The 18346-nt window shown below is 48.1% G+C and overlaps 2 protein-coding genes and 1 non-coding gene across 3 annotated transcripts in view; 1 reads left to right on the forward strand and 2 right to left on the reverse strand.

Moving 5' to 3' along the window:
• The window catches only part of CHP2 (calcineurin like EF-hand protein 2), a 108409-nt gene that overhangs the window by 69355 nt on the left and 20708 nt on the right, over positions 1-18346 (reverse strand). The gene's annotated exons all lie outside the window — the stretch shown is intronic.
• DCTN5 (dynactin subunit 5) lies at positions 3735-18314 on the reverse strand. Its single transcript, XM_007516571.3, has 6 exons — positions 18159-18314; positions 15921-15989; positions 14336-14454; positions 12269-12380; positions 6899-7001; positions 3735-5001 (listed from the first exon to the last, which is right to left on the reverse strand). The coding sequence occupies exons 1-6, from the start codon at positions 18204-18206 to the stop codon at positions 4904-4906; spliced, it is 549 nt and encodes a 182-aa protein (XP_007516633.1). The 5' UTR covers positions 18207-18314; the 3' UTR covers positions 3735-4903.
• LOC132533255 (small nucleolar RNA SNORA70) lies at positions 16153-16285 on the forward strand. Its single transcript, XR_009545150.1, has one exon. It is a non-coding gene; the product is annotated as a small nucleolar RNA SNORA70 (small nucleolar RNA).

Consider the following 18346-nt stretch of genomic DNA (forward strand, 5'->3'; position numbering starts at 1 on the left):
ACCACCTGTGAAGCGACTCCCCTGAAGGTGGGGAGCCCGGGACTTGAACCAAGATCCTTGCATGGGTCCTTGTGACTCTTCTGCAGGTGGGGAGCAGGGGGGGACTTGAACCAGGATCCTTACACAGGTCCTTGTGCTTTTCGCCACCTGCAGTTAACCCATTGTGCTATTATTGCCTGACTCTTTTTTTTTTTTTTTACAATTTTTTTTATTTATTTATTTTTGCCTCCAGGGTTATCACTGGGGCTTGTTGCCTGCTGCATTATGAATCCACTGCTCCTGGAGGCTATTTCCAGCCCCCTTTGTTGCTCTTGTTGTTTATCATTGTTGTTATTGCTGTCACTGTTGTTGGATAGGACACAGAGAAATGGAGAGAGGAGGGGAAGACAGAGAGGGGGAGAGAAAGATAGACACCTGCAGACCTGCTTCACCGCCTGTGAAGCGACTCCCCTGTAGGTGGGGATCCGGGGGCTCAAACCGGGATCTTTATACCAGTCATTGAACTTCATGCCATGTGTGCTTAACCTGCTGCACTACTGCCTGGCCCCCTACAATTTATTTTAATGATATATATATATATGAAACAGAGAGGTACATATACATATATCTGCAGAGAGAGAGATGGAGACACGAGAGCTATGTCACCTGTATTTGGTCACAGGATCTCCGGGATCAACTATATTCCCTTCACCAGGGTTAAGTGCAACGGGAGACATCTGAGATGAATCAGAAGTAGGGAGAGGAGAGACCCCCGGTGGTTGTGTGGGAGAGACACTCCATTGAGTATATGCTAAAGCCCCAGAGGCCACACCTGTCTCCTCAGGAGTGCTCAGCCAGTGTGGACTAAGACCGGAACTCTCCCTGGGGCTTCCCAAGACCCTCTCCACAAATGGGTGCTACAGGGCCCAGGTCACGAGGCCTCCTGACGGCTCTTATTACCTCCCTCACTATGGCTAAGTAGTAGCCTCTCTGTACCCCCTCCCTAACGCAGGCCCAGGGACCTTCTTATCAAGTCCCCCTTTAGGACTACGAGTGATGAGAAGCTGGGCCAGGAGGTCAGGGGGCCCGGGGGGGGGGGTGGAGGGGGAGGCAGGGAGGTAGGGAAGTAAAGACCTGTAGAGAAAAGGGAGGGGCCTGAGCTGGGCCCCTGAAAAGTTCCCTGTCCTGTGCTGAGCTCTTCCCTGTCAGGTGCTGTTAGCCCCTGTGTGCCGCCAGAGCCAATCAGAGTATCCCACCTTCCTGCCTTAGCCATTGCTGGAGGCTGGAGACTTCTGGGTTTGGACCTACTCAAGAGCTAAGTTCAGGGCTTCCATCAGGGCAGGAGAGCTCTTTCCACCAATAACTATAACAGTAGGGTCATTATTATTATGAAGCGTGGGACTGAAGCTGACCCAAAGGAGAACAGTCAAGAGTTAGAGACCCAAGGACCGGGGGCTAAGGATCCCAGTTCCAGTCCCCGGCTCCCCACCTGCAGGGGAGTCGCTTCACAGGCGGTGAAGCAGGCCTGCAGGTGTCTGTCTTTCTCTCCCCTCTCTGTCTTCCCCTCCTCTCTCCATTTCTCTCTGTCCTATCCAACAATGACATCAACAACAATAATAATTACAACAATAAAACAACAAGGGCAACAAAAAGGAATAAATAAATATTTAAAAAATAATAATAATAAAAAGAGTTAAGAGACCCAGGTTCCTGGTGACACTATTGTGAAGCCTGGAATCTGGTCTGAAACCCACTTAACCTGAGTTGATAAATTGCCCCTCTGCCCTAAGTCAACTGAAAAAGAGTTCCCACTGAGGTCGCTCCCTTCTGCCCACTCTTCTGGGAGTACCTTGAAGACAATGAGACTTTCTTGCCTCCTTGGGGCAAGTAAAAGTAATTCCCTGGTGACAGACTGTCCCTGGAGCAAAGCCACTGCGGAGACCGAACACAGCTAGTCTTTTTTAGGGCACACACTTCCAACTGTCAACAGGCTTCTGAACACTATCAGGCCGTGATTACTAGAAGTGTGCTTTACCAGCCGTGGCAGCGAACATTTCTGTTGTCTTGGTCCCGTTTTGGAAATGGGCTCTGCTGTTTCTCTGCCACAGTGGGGTGGAGGCAAGGAGGTGGGTGACTGCAGGGCTACGCAGCCTTGGCCACAGGGACTGATGCAGGGAGAGCCTGAAACTCACCACACACTGGAGTGGACCTTCCTCTACGATTCTACAAATTACAGCTGTGGCTTAAGTAACTTGTCCAAGGCTTACATCACTTTCCCTCTCGAATGAGTCATTTCCACAGCTTATTTATGTAAGCCAGCATAACTTTGTTTTGCTTTAACTAGTTCGAATTCAACTTTCGTCACTTGCAACAAAGAATTCTGACTCTGTCTGGTCTGGTGAACAGGCTGTGTATTCCTCTCCAGGAATACCAACACTCAGGTACAGAATTCCAATATACCACTCGATGATGACCCATGAGACCGCCCTCCCTCTTAAGTTCTCTAATGTAAATAAATGAATAAACTATTTTTAAAAATGTAGTTAATCACGTTAAGTGACAAGCTTCCTTTGGAGGCATCCACACACAGTCTGGATGGTGATGTCAGACTTGTCCTGGAAGAGTTAAGAAGCCTGGGGGGGGGGGGCACGGCACACCCAGTTATGTGCACATAGTACTAATTGCAAGGACCGGTGCAGGGACCCTGGGTTAGAGCCCCCAGTTCCCCACCTGCAGGGGTGGACACTTTATAAGCATCAAAGCAGGTCTGCAGGTGTCTATCTTTCTGTCCCCCTACCTCCCCCCTCCTCTCTCAATTTCTCTCTGTCCAATAAAAAGGAAAAAAAAGGGTGGGCGCCAGACGGTAGCACAGTGGATTAAGTGCACATGATGTGAAGCACAAAAGACCTGTGTAATGGAGTCGGGCGGTAGTGCAGTGGGTTAAGCGCAGGTGGCGCAATTGCAAGGACCTGCAAAAGGATCCCGGTTCGAGCCCCCGGCTCCCCACAGGCAGTGAAGCAGGTCTGCAGGTGTCTGTCTTTCTCTCCCCTTCTCGGTTTCCCCCTCCTCTCTCCATTTCTCTCTGTCCTATCCAACAATTAAAAAAAAAAAAAAATGACCTGTGTAATGATCCTGTTTTGAGCCCCCGGCTCCCCACCTGCAGGGGGCGTGCTTCATAAGCAGTGAAGCAGGTCTGCAGGTGTCTAGCTTGTCTTACCTTCCTCTCTCCATTTCTGTCCTATCCAATAACAACAATGACAACAAAAATGGGGGACAACTTCCACCAGGAGCAGTGGATTTGTAGTGGAGGCACCCAGCCCCAGCAATAACCCTGGAGGCAAAACAAAAGAAGCCGAGAGAGCATCTACCCTCTGCCATGTTCAAGGTCCTTCTTTTTGGTGGTGCTTCTTCACACACACCACGAAGGGGAGCTTGAGCGATGCCAGGATATGACCCCCCCTAAACTGCACCCCTCACAGACTGCTGGCATCAGACCGGAGGCCCAGCAGACACACCCAGGACAGAGTGGAAGAGCACAGGTGGGACTCCTGTTTCACTGTGAATTGGCCCATTATCTAAAGACCCTTGAGTTTTTTTCTACCTGTAAAATGGGAGCAACACCCACCTCACAGGGCTGTGAATTAGCCCACAGCACGGCACCCAGTAAAACACTGAAAGACACACGGAGGGAGGGAGGGAGGGAAGGAGGGCGGCATCCCGTCCCTAGAGGTGCAGTGAAATCCTCTTCCGGTGGCTTGGTTCACATACCGATCTTTTAATGGATATTTATCAACGACAAACCACAGAGCAGTTTTACACTGAACCAGCAGCGATGATGACACAGGGCTGCTTTTGTAAACCCCACAAGCAGACAGTGCGTCCGAACAGCTCCTATAGATGCTGACCTCCAAGGTGAACCCTTCCCCACTGTTCCTGGAACTACCCAGCGGCAACCATCAGGCCTTCTCTGCTGTTTTCCTTCTAATCCAAAAGGGAGCAGGAAATGTTCTGAACAGCACTGATGGCCTCATCCCCCCCCCCCCCCCAACCTCCCAGGCTCTATACCCACAGAGCACTTTAAGAGGCCCTTGTGATCAGGCCCAAGCTCAGACACATCGGCTTGGCCTGTGAGGTTTGCGGGTGAATAGCAGGAGGCCAGGGAACAGGCGTCCCGGGTGCTGACTTGAGTGGGGTAAGCGTATACTGCTACCCCCAAGCGCTGCGAGACCAGGAATGACTGCCAGCCAAGTCCGCTGACACGGAGAAACTCAAACCAGCAGCCGCATAGAAAGAAGACCTGGGTGTGGGGGCTCCCCTTTTAGTGAAAGCCTAGAACAGAGCAGAATTCCAGAGTCTTTTTATCAGTCACCTTGGGTTTAACTGACAGTTTAAGGTCATCTTTTTTAGAAAGAAGATAAATACCAACCACCCCTAGAAATCCGGGTCCGGAAGTCGCCCATGCTTCTTTGTCAGGATGGCGAGTGACTGTGGTAACCGGCCAAAGGTGTCAGCAGCAGGAAGTGGGGGTGACCCTAGTGAGTGGCGCTCTGAGGGTAGCTTTGGCCAGGAGTCCCACAATGACTTCTGAACCTCCAAGCTGGGACAGAGCACTCCTCCTCCATTAGCCAGTTCCAGGCAGGATCCAGACAGCCACAGGACCAACAGGTGCAGGGACCTGTGCTCCACAGGTAACAGTTAGCAGGTAAGGTGCAAGCACAGCATCCAGAGACAATGCTCCCAGACTGCACCAACCTGAAGGCTTTGTTACTAAAGCCTTAGAACCTGGAGGGACTGAGAAACTATTGGAATGAAACAAAAGGAAGGTGTTGGAAACACAAGAGCTCTCAATAGAGGCTGAGAGGCCCATTTTAGTTCCCAAGTCCATCTCAGAGCTCGTGTGCGTTCACGACTTGAGGCAGAGACATTAGACCTGTGTCAAGGGTAGAAACTTCTGGTAGTAGCTCTTGGTGACGTCAATCATCAGCTCCTGGGTACATTCTGGAAGCTCCCCTGAGAAGAGTCCTGGGGAAAGAAAGATCTGGTTGGGAGCTAGGCGGTAGCACAGTGGGTTAAGCGCACATGGCGCAAAGTGCAGACCTGCTTCACCGCCTGTGAAGCGACTCCCCTGCAGGTGGGGAGCTTGGGGCTCGAACTGGGATCCTTATGCCGGTCATTGTGCTTTGCGCCACCTGCGCCTAACCCGCTGAGCTACCACCCGACTTCCCATGAGATTCTTTTTAAGGAGAAAAACAAGCCACCCGGAGGTAGACATATACTGTCAAGCTCCCGTGAGTCTGTGAAGTCCAGGTGTGACTGAGCTCAGTCAGCCGATATCAGAGGTGGTATATGTCTTTGTCTCAGTTGTCCTGGTATGACTACTGATCTCGGCCTGAGCTCTATGTTAACACCTCAGTTTTCAAAATACACTTTATTGTTGTTTACTTAAAGAGAGAGTGAGAGAGGCCGTAGCACTGATGCTCCTTGCAGTGAGGTGGGGGACAGGCTTGAACCTGAGACGTGGACATGGCATAGCAGTGCTCTATCCAACTGAGCTATTTCACCGGCCTGACCATCTCAGCTTACAGACTCTTGGGCAGTGTGGGAAAGGAAAGTTCAAATGTCCCACTGATGTGAGTGTAAGGTCACAAGACAAGTTCTCTGGGGATGGTGGGGGTCGATAGCATAATGGCAACTTTCATGTCTGAGGATCCAAAGTTCCTGGTTCAATCCCCTACACCACCATCAGCCAGAGCTGAGCAGTGCTCTGGTTAATATATATATATATATATATATATATATATATATATATATATATATATATATAGTAATTGTCAGGAAATTGTGAGGAGCCTCACCAAGCACCCTGCATTTTTCTGCCTCCAGGAGCCTGGCATTCCTTAAAACATTAAGCCAGCTCCCTTTCTCCACCCTGCATTCCTGATACTATGGTCTATCTACATAATCAATGTTTTGCCTGAAAGATCCCCACCCATTCCATTCCTTTGATCTATCTCCCTGCCTCCAGGGCAGTATTAATCCCACCAGTTAAAACCCTCGCAACAGTTGCTAAGGAAGTTCCTACCTTTCTAGCTCCTTTTACCTTTCTTCACCCCTCTCCTAGCCATTTCCATTTCCGACTTGCCACTTCCTGGTCTGCCCTTTAAAAGCTTTGGCTCTCTGATCAACACAGAAATTGCATTGCCTCGCCGCCCCCTAGTCTGTTCCTGAGTCATCTCTCATGTCGCTGAGTGAGTAGCAGCCCAGGCTGGCTCCGGTCAAGTTCTCTCCAACCCAGAGAGTATGCGCCCCGGAAGAGGCACCCCCACACTAGCCCAGCAAGTAATAAATTCTCTGGGGAAATATTTCTTCCTCCTGATGCCAGGCCAATACAGACATGCTTCTTTGTACTTTCTCTCTGTGCCGGTGGCAGATTTTTCTACATCAACTTTTTTTTTTTTTGCCTCCAGGGTTATTGTTGGGGCTCAGTGCCTACACTACAGAATCCACTGCTCCTGGAAGCCATTTTTCCCCATTTTTGTTGCCCTAGTTTTTATGGTTATTGCTGTTGTTATTGTTTTTGTTGTTGGATAGGACAGAGAGCAATGGAGAGAGGAGGGGAAGACGGGGGGAAAGATAGACACCTGCAGACCTGCTTCACCGCCTGTGAGGTGACTCCCTGTGGGGCTGGGGTTGGCTTCTTTACTTCTGACTCCTGATAATTTGCTTGTGAATTTAAAATTCATGAACTGAATTTTAAATTCAAGCATGAATTTAAAAGACATGTTATACTGTAAGTAGCAGTATTTTGTAGAATTTTCACCTTAGCTAGAGAGGCATACTGTTAAGAGCCTGAAGTTCTGTGTCTGACTTTTGTGATGGAAAGGAGACGTGAGTTTTAATAACCAACATGCAAGCTTACCTGGGCAGCCCGAGAAGACAGTGAACGGAGGAACCACAGTCTCTGGGGGCAACACCGTGTTGTCAAGGATTTTGCAGCAGTCTTTTAACACACACCGGCGCCCCTGCAATGGGACTCTTGTTAACCAGAAGTAGGCCAGAGAATGAGAGGAGAGGGGGCCAGGTGGTGGCACTCCTGGTTGAGTGCACACGTTATAGTACACAAGACTTGGTTCAAGCCCCGGTCCCCACCTGCAGCGGGAAAGCTTCACAAGTGGTGAAGCAACGGCTGCAGGTATCTCTCTGCCTCTCTCCCTATATTCCCCTTCCTCTCAATTTCTGGCTGTCTCTATCCAACAAATAAATGAATAAAAAAATTTTTTAAAAAAAAGATAATAAAAATATGTAAAAGAAAATGGGAGAAGTTGGCTAGTCTGCTGTGGGGAAGGCTCGTTTCTCTATTTTTTTTTAAAAGATTTTTAAAAAATATTTTACTTATTTATTTATTTTCCCTTTTGTTGCCCTTCTTTTCTCTATTGATGGCAGTACATATTCTCAGGGAGATTGTTGATTTATTATTATTATTTTTTTCATTAAAAAAAATTTTATTATTGGATAGACATAGAAATTGAGGGGGGAGGGGGAGACAGAGAGGGAGAGAGACAGAGAGACACCTGCAGCTCTGCTTCACCACTCATGAAGCTTTCCCCCTGCAGGGGGAGACCAGGGGCTTGAACCCGAGTCCTTATGCATTGTAGTGTGTGAGCTTAACCAGGTGCGCCAACTCCCAGCCCCTATTTTTTTATTATTTTAAAAAGATTTTATGTATTAATGAGAAAGACAGGAGAGAGAAAAAGAACTAGACATCACTCTGCTCTATGTACTGCTGGGGACTGAACTCAGAACCTCATGCTTGGGAGTCCAGTGCTTTCTTCACTGCACACCTCCTGGTGACCCCCTGCGGGTGGGGAGCCGAGGACTCGAACCAGTATCCTTAAGCCGGCCCTTGTGCTTCGCGTCATGTGCGCTTAACCTGGTGCGTTAACGCCTGACTTCCCAATATTCTTTATTTTTTAAGTACAGCTCCTAAGTCTGAATTTAATTTTAGAGATTTATTTTATTTTATTTTAAAGATTTTATTTATTTACAAGAAATATAGGAGGAGAGAAAAAGAACCAGACATCACTCTGGCACGTGTGCTGCCGGGGATTAAACTCAGGACCTCATGCTTGAGAGTCCAAAGCTTTATCACTGCGCCACCTCCCGGACCACGAGATTTATTTTATATACAAGCAAGCAAGCAAGCAAGCAAGCAAGCAAGCAAGCAAGGCATTGCTCTGGCATATGCAGCGCCGGGGACTGAACCCAGGACCTTGGGACTGGAAGACATGTGCGCTAGCCTCTGATTTGCCTCTCTAGCACTAAGATTTATCCCCATATCTTACAAGAGGAAGGAACCAGAGCATTGATTGTTCATACGTAATCCCAGGGACCAAGGCTTGGGCCTCAGATTCGGAAGTCCCTCACTCTACCTGCTAAGCCACAACCCAGCTCCAGCTCTTCACTCTTTCCTGGAAAGTTCTTCCATCAATTGCTGGCTAGTGCTGACATCAAAATTATGACAGCTGGCCAGCTCCCCGGTGACTTTCAGATGAACATGAAGACTTCCTGTGACGCCAAAGCTACTACTGACTCAGACTGAGCTTACGGGGCACTGAGAGGAAGGAGACAAAAATGCCGAAGGAGACAGAAGACATTCCCACTCTGCCATCTCCACAAAGTGCCATGGGGGAGAACAGAGGAAATCAGTCTTTTCACTGTGGACTGCCAGCCACCTGTTCTGTTCACTAGTTAGAAAAAAAAAAAAAAAAAAGAAAAAGAAAAAGGAAAAAAAACCGGTCAATTAAATAGCAATAAAATTAAAATGCAAGTATTCTTAGGCATGAATCAACTGGGAATAGCTGAGAAGTGAGGAGGTAAAATGTGGGAACTACTTCTTTATTCTCTTCAAGACAACTTTTGCCAGAGGCGTAAAGACTGCATGGCAGGTGGTCTGGGAGGTGGCACAGTGGATAAAGCATTGGACTCTCAAGCATGGGGTCCTGAGTTCAATCTCTGGCTGCTGCGCATGTACCAGAGTGATGTCTGGTTCTTTCTATCTCTCCTCCTCTCTTATAAATAATAATAATAATAATAATAATAATAATAATAATAATAATAATAATAATACCACCACTACCTGGCAGCATGTTATCATGAGCAAGGACCTGGGTAAAAGGCCCTGGTCCCTACCTGCAGCAGGGAAGCTTTACGAGTAGTGAAGTCATGCTTTAGGTGTCTCTTTAAAAAAAAACATTTTATGCGAGTCGGACCAGAAACTTTCAAACACCTAAAGGAAAATATTGGCAGAACTTTTTCCACATAAATTTTAAAGACTTCTTCAATGAAATGAATCCAATTACAAAGGATAAACCAATATAAAAGCAAGAATAAACCAATGGGACTACGTTAAATTAAAAAGCTTCTGAACAGCAAAAGAAACCACTATCCAAATAAAGAGACCCCTCACAGAATGGGAAATCTTTACATGCCATACATCAGACAAGAGGTTAGTAACCAAAATATGTAAAGAGCTCACCAAACTCAGCAACAAAAAAAGCAAATGGTTAAGTGCAGGTGCCGCAAAACGCAAGGACTGGCATAAGAATCCTGGTTCAAGCCCCTGGCTCCCCACCTGAATGGGAGTTGTTTCACGAGTGGTGAAGCAGGTCTGCAGGTGTCTATGTTTCTCTCCCCCTCTCTGTCTTCCCCTCCTCTCCCCATTTCTCTCTGTCTTATCCAACAACAATGACATCAATAACCACAACGATAACTACAACAATAAAACAACAAGGGCAACAAAAGGGAATAAATAAATAAATGAATGTTTAAAAAAAATGGTGATTTCACCATTTTCAGTCCATCTTGGATGGAGCTTTAAGAAATCATGTTAAGGGGAGTCGGGCAGTAGCACAGCGGGTTAAGCGCAGGTGGCGCAAAGCACAAGGACCGGCATAAGGATCCCGGTTCGAACCCTGGCTCCCCACCTGCAGGGGAATCGCTTCACAGGCGGTGAAGCAGGTCTGCAGGTGTCTATCTTTCTCTCCCCCTCTCTGTCTTCCCCTCCTCTCTCCATTTCTCTCTGTCCTATCCAACAACGACGACAACAATAATAACTACAACAATAAAACAACAAGGGCAACAAAAGGGAATAAATAAATAAAATAAAATATTTTAAAAAAAAAGAAATCATGTTAAGTGAAATGAATCAGAAACAGAGGGATGAATATGGGATGATCTCATTCACAGGCAGAAGTTGAAAAACCAGATCAAAAGAGAAAATACAAGTAAAACCTGGACTGCAGCTGGTGTATTGCACCAAAGTAAAAGACTCTGAGGTGGGTGGGGGTGAGAGTTCAGGTCCTGGACCAGGCTGGTAGAGGACCTAGTGGGGGTTGTATTGTTATGTGGAAAACTGAGAAATGTTATGCACGTACACACTATTGTATTTACTGAGGGATAATTTTTTTTTCTTTTCTGCCTCCAGGGTCATTGCTGGGACTCGTTGGTTGCCTGCACCACAAATCCACTGCTCTTGGAGGGTTTTTTCTCCCTTTTGCTGGCCGTGTTTGTTTTTATCATTGTGGTTATTAGTATAGTTGTTATTGATGTCATTGCTGGATAGGGCAGAGAGAAACTGAAAGAGGAGGGAAAAAAGAGAGGGAGAAAGACAGACACCTGCAGACCTGCTTCAGCACCTGTGAAGTGACGCCCCTGCAGGTGGGGAGCCGAGGGCTCGAACCGGGATCCTTACGCCGGTCCTTGCACTTTGTACCATGTGCGCTTACCTCTTGCACTACCGCCCAGCCCCGAGGGATAGGTTTTTAAAATATATATATCTTTTTTTTAATTGGGGAATTAATGTTTTACATTCAACAGTAAGTACAATAGTTTGTACATGCATAAGATTCCCCAGTTTCCCATATAACAATACAACCCCCACTAGGTCCTCTGAATCCTTCTTGGACCTGTATTCTCCCCACCCACCCACCCGAGTCTTTTACTATATTTAATTATCTTTATTTATTGGATAGAGACAGCCAGAAATCAAGAGGGAAAGGGATGATAGAGAGGAAGAGACAGGGGCCAGGCGGTGGTGCACTTGGTTAGGTAAACAAACTACAGTGTTCAAGGACCCGGGTTCAAGCCTCTGGTCCCCCTGTAGATGGAAAGCTTCACAAGTGGTGAAGCACTGCTGCAGGTGTCTCTCTGTCTCTCTCCCTATCTTCCTCTTCCCTCTCAGCTCTCTATCTGATAAATTAAATGGGAAAAAAAAGAATGAAATAAATTATAAATATAAAAAGAGAGAGACAGAGACACCCGCAACACTGCTTCACCACTTCTGAAGCTTTCCCTCTGCAAGGGGTCACTGCGGGCTTGAACCTGGGTCCTTGTGCATTGTAACATGTGTATTCAACCAGGTGTACCATCACCCACCCCACCTCCCTCCCCCCTTTTTTTTAACCCCCAGAGCACTGTTCAGCTTTTCTATATGGTGGTGGTGGGGGGGTTGAACCTGGGACTTAGGAACCTCAGTCTTGAGAGTCTGTTTGCATAACCATTATGCTATCTACCCCACCCTAGGATAAATTTTAATAGAAAACTTTCTTCCTGATCTTTAAAGGCAACTCAGCTGTGGTTATTAACAGAATCACCCAAGATGTTCTGATAGCTCCCAACTGAAATCACTCTTCAGCTAGACAGTCTCAAGAAACCCAGAGCCTTGATTATGTCATGCAACTAACAGACTCTATAGGTCCTGCTGAGCAAGGGGCCCACTTGCAGCCTGCAGGCCCAACACCCTGCACCACCTCTAATCCCTAACGCCATGCCCTCGATGCCTTTGCTGATGTTGCATACCGATCTTTTTGGGCTGTCCACTGTGCCACTGTCTGTCTGAGTCAACCTCACCCATCAAGGGTCTGCCTCATCCACTAGACTGCAAGGCCAACGGCACAAGTCAACAGGTCACACAGTAGCATGGCTACTTAACACCACTTGGCTTCAATTTCTCCCTCTGCCCCTTACTAGGCTTGCCCAACCTACTAACAGTCTTCGGAAACTGCAGACAGGGATGCCCATGAGAAGTGGGAAGAGCTTATCATCACGTGCAAGGGGTTTGGTAAAGGTCAACCACAGTTATGAATGCCCAGAAAATTCCAAATGCACCAACAGCTCTGGCAGGCTAGGAGGGTGGACAGTACCTTGTCCCCTGCTTGGTACAGTGCTGAAAGGAACAGGAGCTACAGGGGAAATGAGGCTGCTTATCGGTCACTCATGTCACCCTACTCACAATCACACAGTTCTTGCCGATGTGGACGTAAGAGCCGATCTGGGCCGCGTTCACCACACAGTCTTCCTCGATAAACACGTGGTCTCCGATATGCAAAGGAAAGAACGCAACGCTGGAGAAGGGGGAAAAGGATGAACAGGAGAGGTCAAGGCAATGTACTTCTGGTCAAGGTTAACAGAAGTGTAGACTGTAGGCTCTTCAGAGGATTATGCTTGGCTAGCAAAGAATCCTCAGAGTAGAGGGATTCTACAATGCTGAGGAATAGAGATGTCTAGTGACATCTGGTGGTCTGGGAGGTGGCGCAGTGGATAAGGTTTTAGACTCTCAAGCATGAGGTCCTGAGTTCAATCCCCGGTAGCACATGTAGTAGAATGATGTCTGGTTCTTTCTCTCTCTCCTACCATTTCACATGAACTAATAAATAAAATCTTTAGAAAAAAAAAAAGAAGAAATGTCTAGTGACTCAAAATACAACATATCAGACCAGGGGGCTGGGCAGTGGCGTCCCTGGTTCAGTGCACACGATATTATCTTCAAGTCCCTGGTCCACACTCCCAGGGTGAAGCTTCAGAAATGCTTTAGATCTCTCTCTATCTCCTTTTTTCCTCTCAGTTTTTCCCTGTCGCAGATGATGTCTGTCCTGTCCTTCCCTTGTAATTAAAAAAAAAAAAATTGGGGGGGGGCGCACAAGGAGATAGTATAATGGAAAGAAAAACTCTCATACCCCCTTCCCTCCAGAAGCCAGAGCTGGGCAGTGCTCTCACTGAAAAAGAACTTTCTTTCTTTCTTTCTTTTTTTTTAGTGCAGCACAAGACAGAAAGAAGAAAGACATCATAGCACTGCCCCACCATCTAAATGGAAAAATGATACAAATATGGGAAAAAGGCACAAGGTCAGTTCCAGGAGAGAGAAAGAGAGAGAGAGAGAGAGAGAGAGAGAGGTATAATAGCACCAAAGCTTCTCCAACTTCTCCCAATGGAAGGGGGAAGACACAGCCCACCCGAAAAACAGAAAAGGAGAAGTAAACAGATGTGCAGAGGAGCAGATAAAAAGCAGAATAACGGGAGTCGGGCGGTGGCGCAGTGGGTTAAGCGCACGTGGCGCAAAGCGCAGGGACCGGCGTAAGGATCCCGGTTCGAGCCCCCGGCTCCCCACCTGCAGGGGAGTCGCTTCACGGGCGGTGAAGCAGGTCTGCAGGTGTCTATCTTTCTCTCCCCCTCTCTCTGTCTTCCCCTCCTCTCTCCATTTCTCTCTGTCCTATCCAATAACAAAGCAACGTCAACAATGGCAATAATAACCGCAACGAGGCTGCAACAACTAGGGCAACAAAAAGGGGGAAAAATGGCCTCCAGGAGCGGTGGATTCATGGTGCAGGCACCGAGCCCAGCAATAACCCTGGAGGAAAAAAAAAAAAAAAAGCAGAATAACCTCAGTGACGAAAAGAAGTAGAACGCAGAGTTGTTTTCCTTCTGGCTAACTATCTAGTTTCAGGTTCTAGTCCTCCGTGAGGTCTAGTCCCTCTTTCTTTCTTTTAATATTTATTCGCTTTTTTGCCCTTGTTTTATTATTGTAGTTATTATTATTGTTGGATAGAACAGCGAGAAACGGAGAGAGGAGGAAAAGACAGAGAAGGGGAGAAAAAGATAGACACCCGCAGACCTGCTTCACCGCCTGTGAAGCAACGCCCTTGCAGGTGGGGAGCTCGGGGCTCGAACCGGGATCCTTATTCCTGTCCTTGCGCTTTGCGCCTCGTGTGCTTAACCTGTGGCGCTACCGCCCGACTCCCTAGTCCCTCTTTCTACCCTTAGAGTCCATGGGGTAGATCCACATCTGTAGTCAGCATACTCTTTGATCTTGCGGTTGAAGTAGATTCTGTTTCGGCACTATTAAGACACCCAAAAAAAAAAAAAAAAGACACCCAGTGGGGTTGTGTTCACTATGGACAACTCTTAGCAGTGTCCTAAACCCCAGCACTGCCCTGCTCCTCATGTCACAATCAATACCTGTAGAGTACCATCAGTAGCAGCCTAATGGTCAGGATGGAAAGCCAGCAAGGACATGACATACCCTTTGCTGAATTTCTTGAAAGGTGGCCTGATGACACTTCTACTCTTCACAACGCAATGCCGTCCAACTCTTACATTGGCCAGGTCCCCTCGGATAATGCAGTCATTCATCACAATGGTCTACAAAACAAAGCAAGTTGGACAAAGTTACCAACACAGTCTGAAATGTAACTAACAACGGCACAGAGTCAACAGTCAGACACTGACTTAGCGATCTGCAGTGGTCTACCACCCCTTGCATATTGTCAAAAGGGTTGACTTGAAAGGTCAAAAGAATCTCCCTCCTAGGAGTCAGGCAGTAGCACAGCGGGTTAAGCGCATGTGGCGCAAAGTCAAAGGACCGCTTTAAGGATCCTGGTTTGAGCCCCTGGCTCCCCACCTGCAAGGGAGTCCATTCACAAGCAGTGAAGCAGTTCTGCAGGTGTCTGTCTTTCCTTCCCCCTCTGTCTTCCCCTCCTCTTTCCATTTCTCTCTGTCCTATCTAACAATGATCTAACAATGACAACACCAATAACAGCAATTAACTACTACAACAATGAAAAACAACAAGGGCAACAAAAGAGAAAAAAAAAAGAAAGAAAAGAATCTCCCTCCTAACACTGACTGCAGTGATAATGTAACAAGCACATCACAAGCTTTGCCCTCACTGTCCCATGAGCAGGACTTAACAGAATGAGCAAACATGCAGAGGCTGGAGAGACAGCTCACGTGGGTAGCATGTCTGCCTTGTCAGAAACACGGCTCAGGACCGAGCCCCGACACCGCATGGAGAGTGCTATGCCAACCAGGGAAATCCACTAACCAGTGGAACGAAATGGAGACCAGAAATCAACTCCTGCATCCATGGCCCAATGATAATTCTACAAGGGTGCCAAGGTCATTGCATGGGGAGAGGGGAGCTGTGTCAACACTGCCAGGTGGGTCAGAAGAGAGTCTATCCAGGAGGACAGGGCATGTGCCTGGCCATGGTTTGAGCCCCAGAACCAAATGGGAGTGCCACGACATCACGTCAAATCCAATAAGCACAAGGTCCTTATTTGTATCAAGGAGGAAAAAAAAAATCATTTTTCCAGCTGTCAGGACAACTGGACTCCCATTATCTTAACAGAACTGATTATGGGCCTATTATCCTATCACCAATAAAAATTAAATAAAAAATGAATCAATAGCTGAGGAAATAGCATAATGGTTAGGCAAAAAGACTTTCACACCTGGGGGCTGGGTGGTGGTGCACCTGGTTCAGGGAACATGTTACAGCACACTCGGACCTGGGTTCGAGACCCCAGTTTCCACTTGTAGAGGGAAAGGCTTCACGAGCGGTGAAGCAGGGTTGCAGGTGTCTCTCTGTCTCTCTCCCTCTCTATCTCCCCATTCCTTTTAATTTTTGGCTATCTCTATCCAATAAAAATAAAGATAATAATAATAATGATAATAATAATACTTTGATGCTTGAAATACCAAAGGTCCCAGGTTCAAGCCCCAGCACCATCTTTTTTTTTTTTTTTTTTAAATCCCCTGCCCCAATAAGACGTGAATTAGTAGTAAGGAATCAGAGGGCCACAGCCTGGCACTGACTGTCCCCTCACCTTGCCATTGAGGACGATGTTCTGACTGCCGCACAGCACTGACTGGCGACTAACCTTGTTTCCGGAAGCCTGGAAGAGAAACAGCAGGGAAGGATAGTGAGTTCCGGCTGAGCACAGGGCACGAGGGCTAGAGAGCAGGACTTCCGAGCGGGAGGTCTTGGGTTAGACCCCTGGCATCATGTGTGCCGGTTGTGCTGTTTCTAAGGAAAGTAGCTCTCGTGAAACCGTCAGACTGCAGCCAGCTGCACCCACTCTGCTGGCCTCCGCGTGGGGCTGGGTGTGCAGTGGCTTCAATAGTGGCCTCCGTGCTCCTGTCTGCAGCCGGCTGCTGGGATGGGCTGCCCTAAGGGACCCTGGAGACAGCACTTCCTGTCAACATTCACTTCCTGCCTGACCCATTTCTGTCCCCCAGTCTTGAACTGAGATCCGAAACCATGCCTCTGAAGCCACTGGCCTATGCACCTGCCACCTCCAGACCTGGGGACACCCCCCACCCCACCTCCCGACCCCTCCCCATTCCAGGGCTTCCTCACCCGTCCTTGCTCTTAAGATAGACCCCCTCCCTTCCCAGACAGGCGTGTGGGTACTTTCAGCAACAAGCTGCAGGACACGGAGCACATGGCTGAGTTCCAATGCCCTGGCCACCACCAGTAAGAGAGGCTTGACCAAGGTTAAAAGGATGACTGTCGGGGTGGGGGAAAAAAAAAAAGGATGACTGTCCCCAGTTCGAGCTCCCAGCTCCCCACCTGCAGGGGAGTCGCTTCACAGGCGGTGAAGCAGGTCTGCAGGTGTCTGTCTTTCTCTCCTCCTCTCTGTCTTCCCCTCCTCTCTCCATTTCTCTCTGTCCTATCCAACAACGATGACATCAACAACGATAACAACAACAATAAAACAACAAAGGCAACAAAAGGGAAAATAAATAATAATAATAATAATAATAAAATAGAAAGGGGGCCAGGTGGTGGTGCAACCGACTCAGTGGACACTTTACATTGCGCAAGGACCCAGGGGGAGCCCTGGTCCCCACCTGCAGGGGGAAGTGGAGAAGCAGGGCTGCAGGTGTCTCTCTCTCTCCCTCTCCTTCTCAATTTCTGTCTCTACCCAGTAATAAATAAATAAATAATTCAAAATTCTAAAAAAGGGAGGCGAGGCGGTAGCACAGCAAGGACCAGCGGAAGGATCCCGGTTCGAGCCCCGGCTCCCCACCTGTAGGGGAGTCACTTCACAGGCGGTGAAACAGGTCTGCAGGTGTCTATCTTTCTCTCCCCCTCCCCTATCCCTTTCTGTCTGTCCTATCTATCCAACAACGATGACAGCAATGACAACAACAAAATGGGGGGGGGGGGGAATGGCCTCCAGGAGCAGTGGATTCGTAGTGCTGGCAGTGAGCCCCAGCGATAACCCTGGAGGCAAATAAATAAATATAAATTAAAAAATTCTAAAAAAAAAATTAGACGTCACAGACGTGTGAGAAGCGACAATATAGAAGTAAACAGTCCATCAATACGAGACAATAAATACGTAGTAGATATAGTGAAATATATAGCCAATAAATAAAAATGACTTAGTCACGGGGATCGAGCTCTTCCTCTCTTTCCGAGCACAGATCATCCAGAGCCCAGAAATCTGACAGTAAGAAATTACACAACCGGGAGCCGGGCGGTGGTGCAGCGGGTTAAGCGCACAAGCCCCGGCTCCCCACCTGCAGGGGAGTCGCTTCACAGGCGGTGAAGCAGGTCTGCAGGTGTCTGTCTTTCTCTCCCCCTCTCTGTCTTCCCCTCCTCTCTCCATTTCTCTCTGTCCTATCCAACAACGACGACAGCAATAACAACAATAATAAATACAACAATAAAAAAGGGCAACGAAAGGGAAAATAAATAACTATAAAAATTTTAAAAAGAAAAAGAAATTACAGAACGCCCCCTTTGTTTTGTTGTCTTTACAAACAGGTAAAAGCTTGGCGCTGACATCATCAGGATGATGGATGTCTCGCTTTCTAGAAGGTGTCCGGTCTCCCCGGCAAATCAGTAACGAATCAGGACATAAAGGCAAAAGCGAACATTAAAGAGAACATGCCAGGGATAAACCACACATAGCACAAGAGGAGACGCCATGGCGAAGCCAGAGCATCCGCACCCCGGGGACCCGCGCGGGGCAGGGACAGGGTGGGGAGCGCCACCGTCCCCCTCCGCCTCCCCCTCCAAGGGCCGCGGTTTGCCGAGAGCGGGACACGCGCACCGTCTCGATATACTCGGACTTGTTATACAGCAGCTCGCCCAGCTCCATGGCCGCCGGCGTCTCCCTTCAGCTGCCTCGCCCGACACCTTCCGCCTCTCTCTCCGCTCCGGGTGTCCAGGATCGCGACCACTTCCGGTTCGCGACTCCACTTCCGCTCTGGGCGGGCACGGTTCTCATCCACGTTCTCG

Source organism: Erinaceus europaeus, chromosome 15 (assembly GCF_950295315.1).
Source record: "Erinaceus europaeus chromosome 15, mEriEur2.1, whole genome shotgun sequence".
In the NCBI taxonomy this organism is placed as follows: Eukaryota; Metazoa; Chordata; class Mammalia; order Eulipotyphla; family Erinaceidae; genus Erinaceus; species Erinaceus europaeus.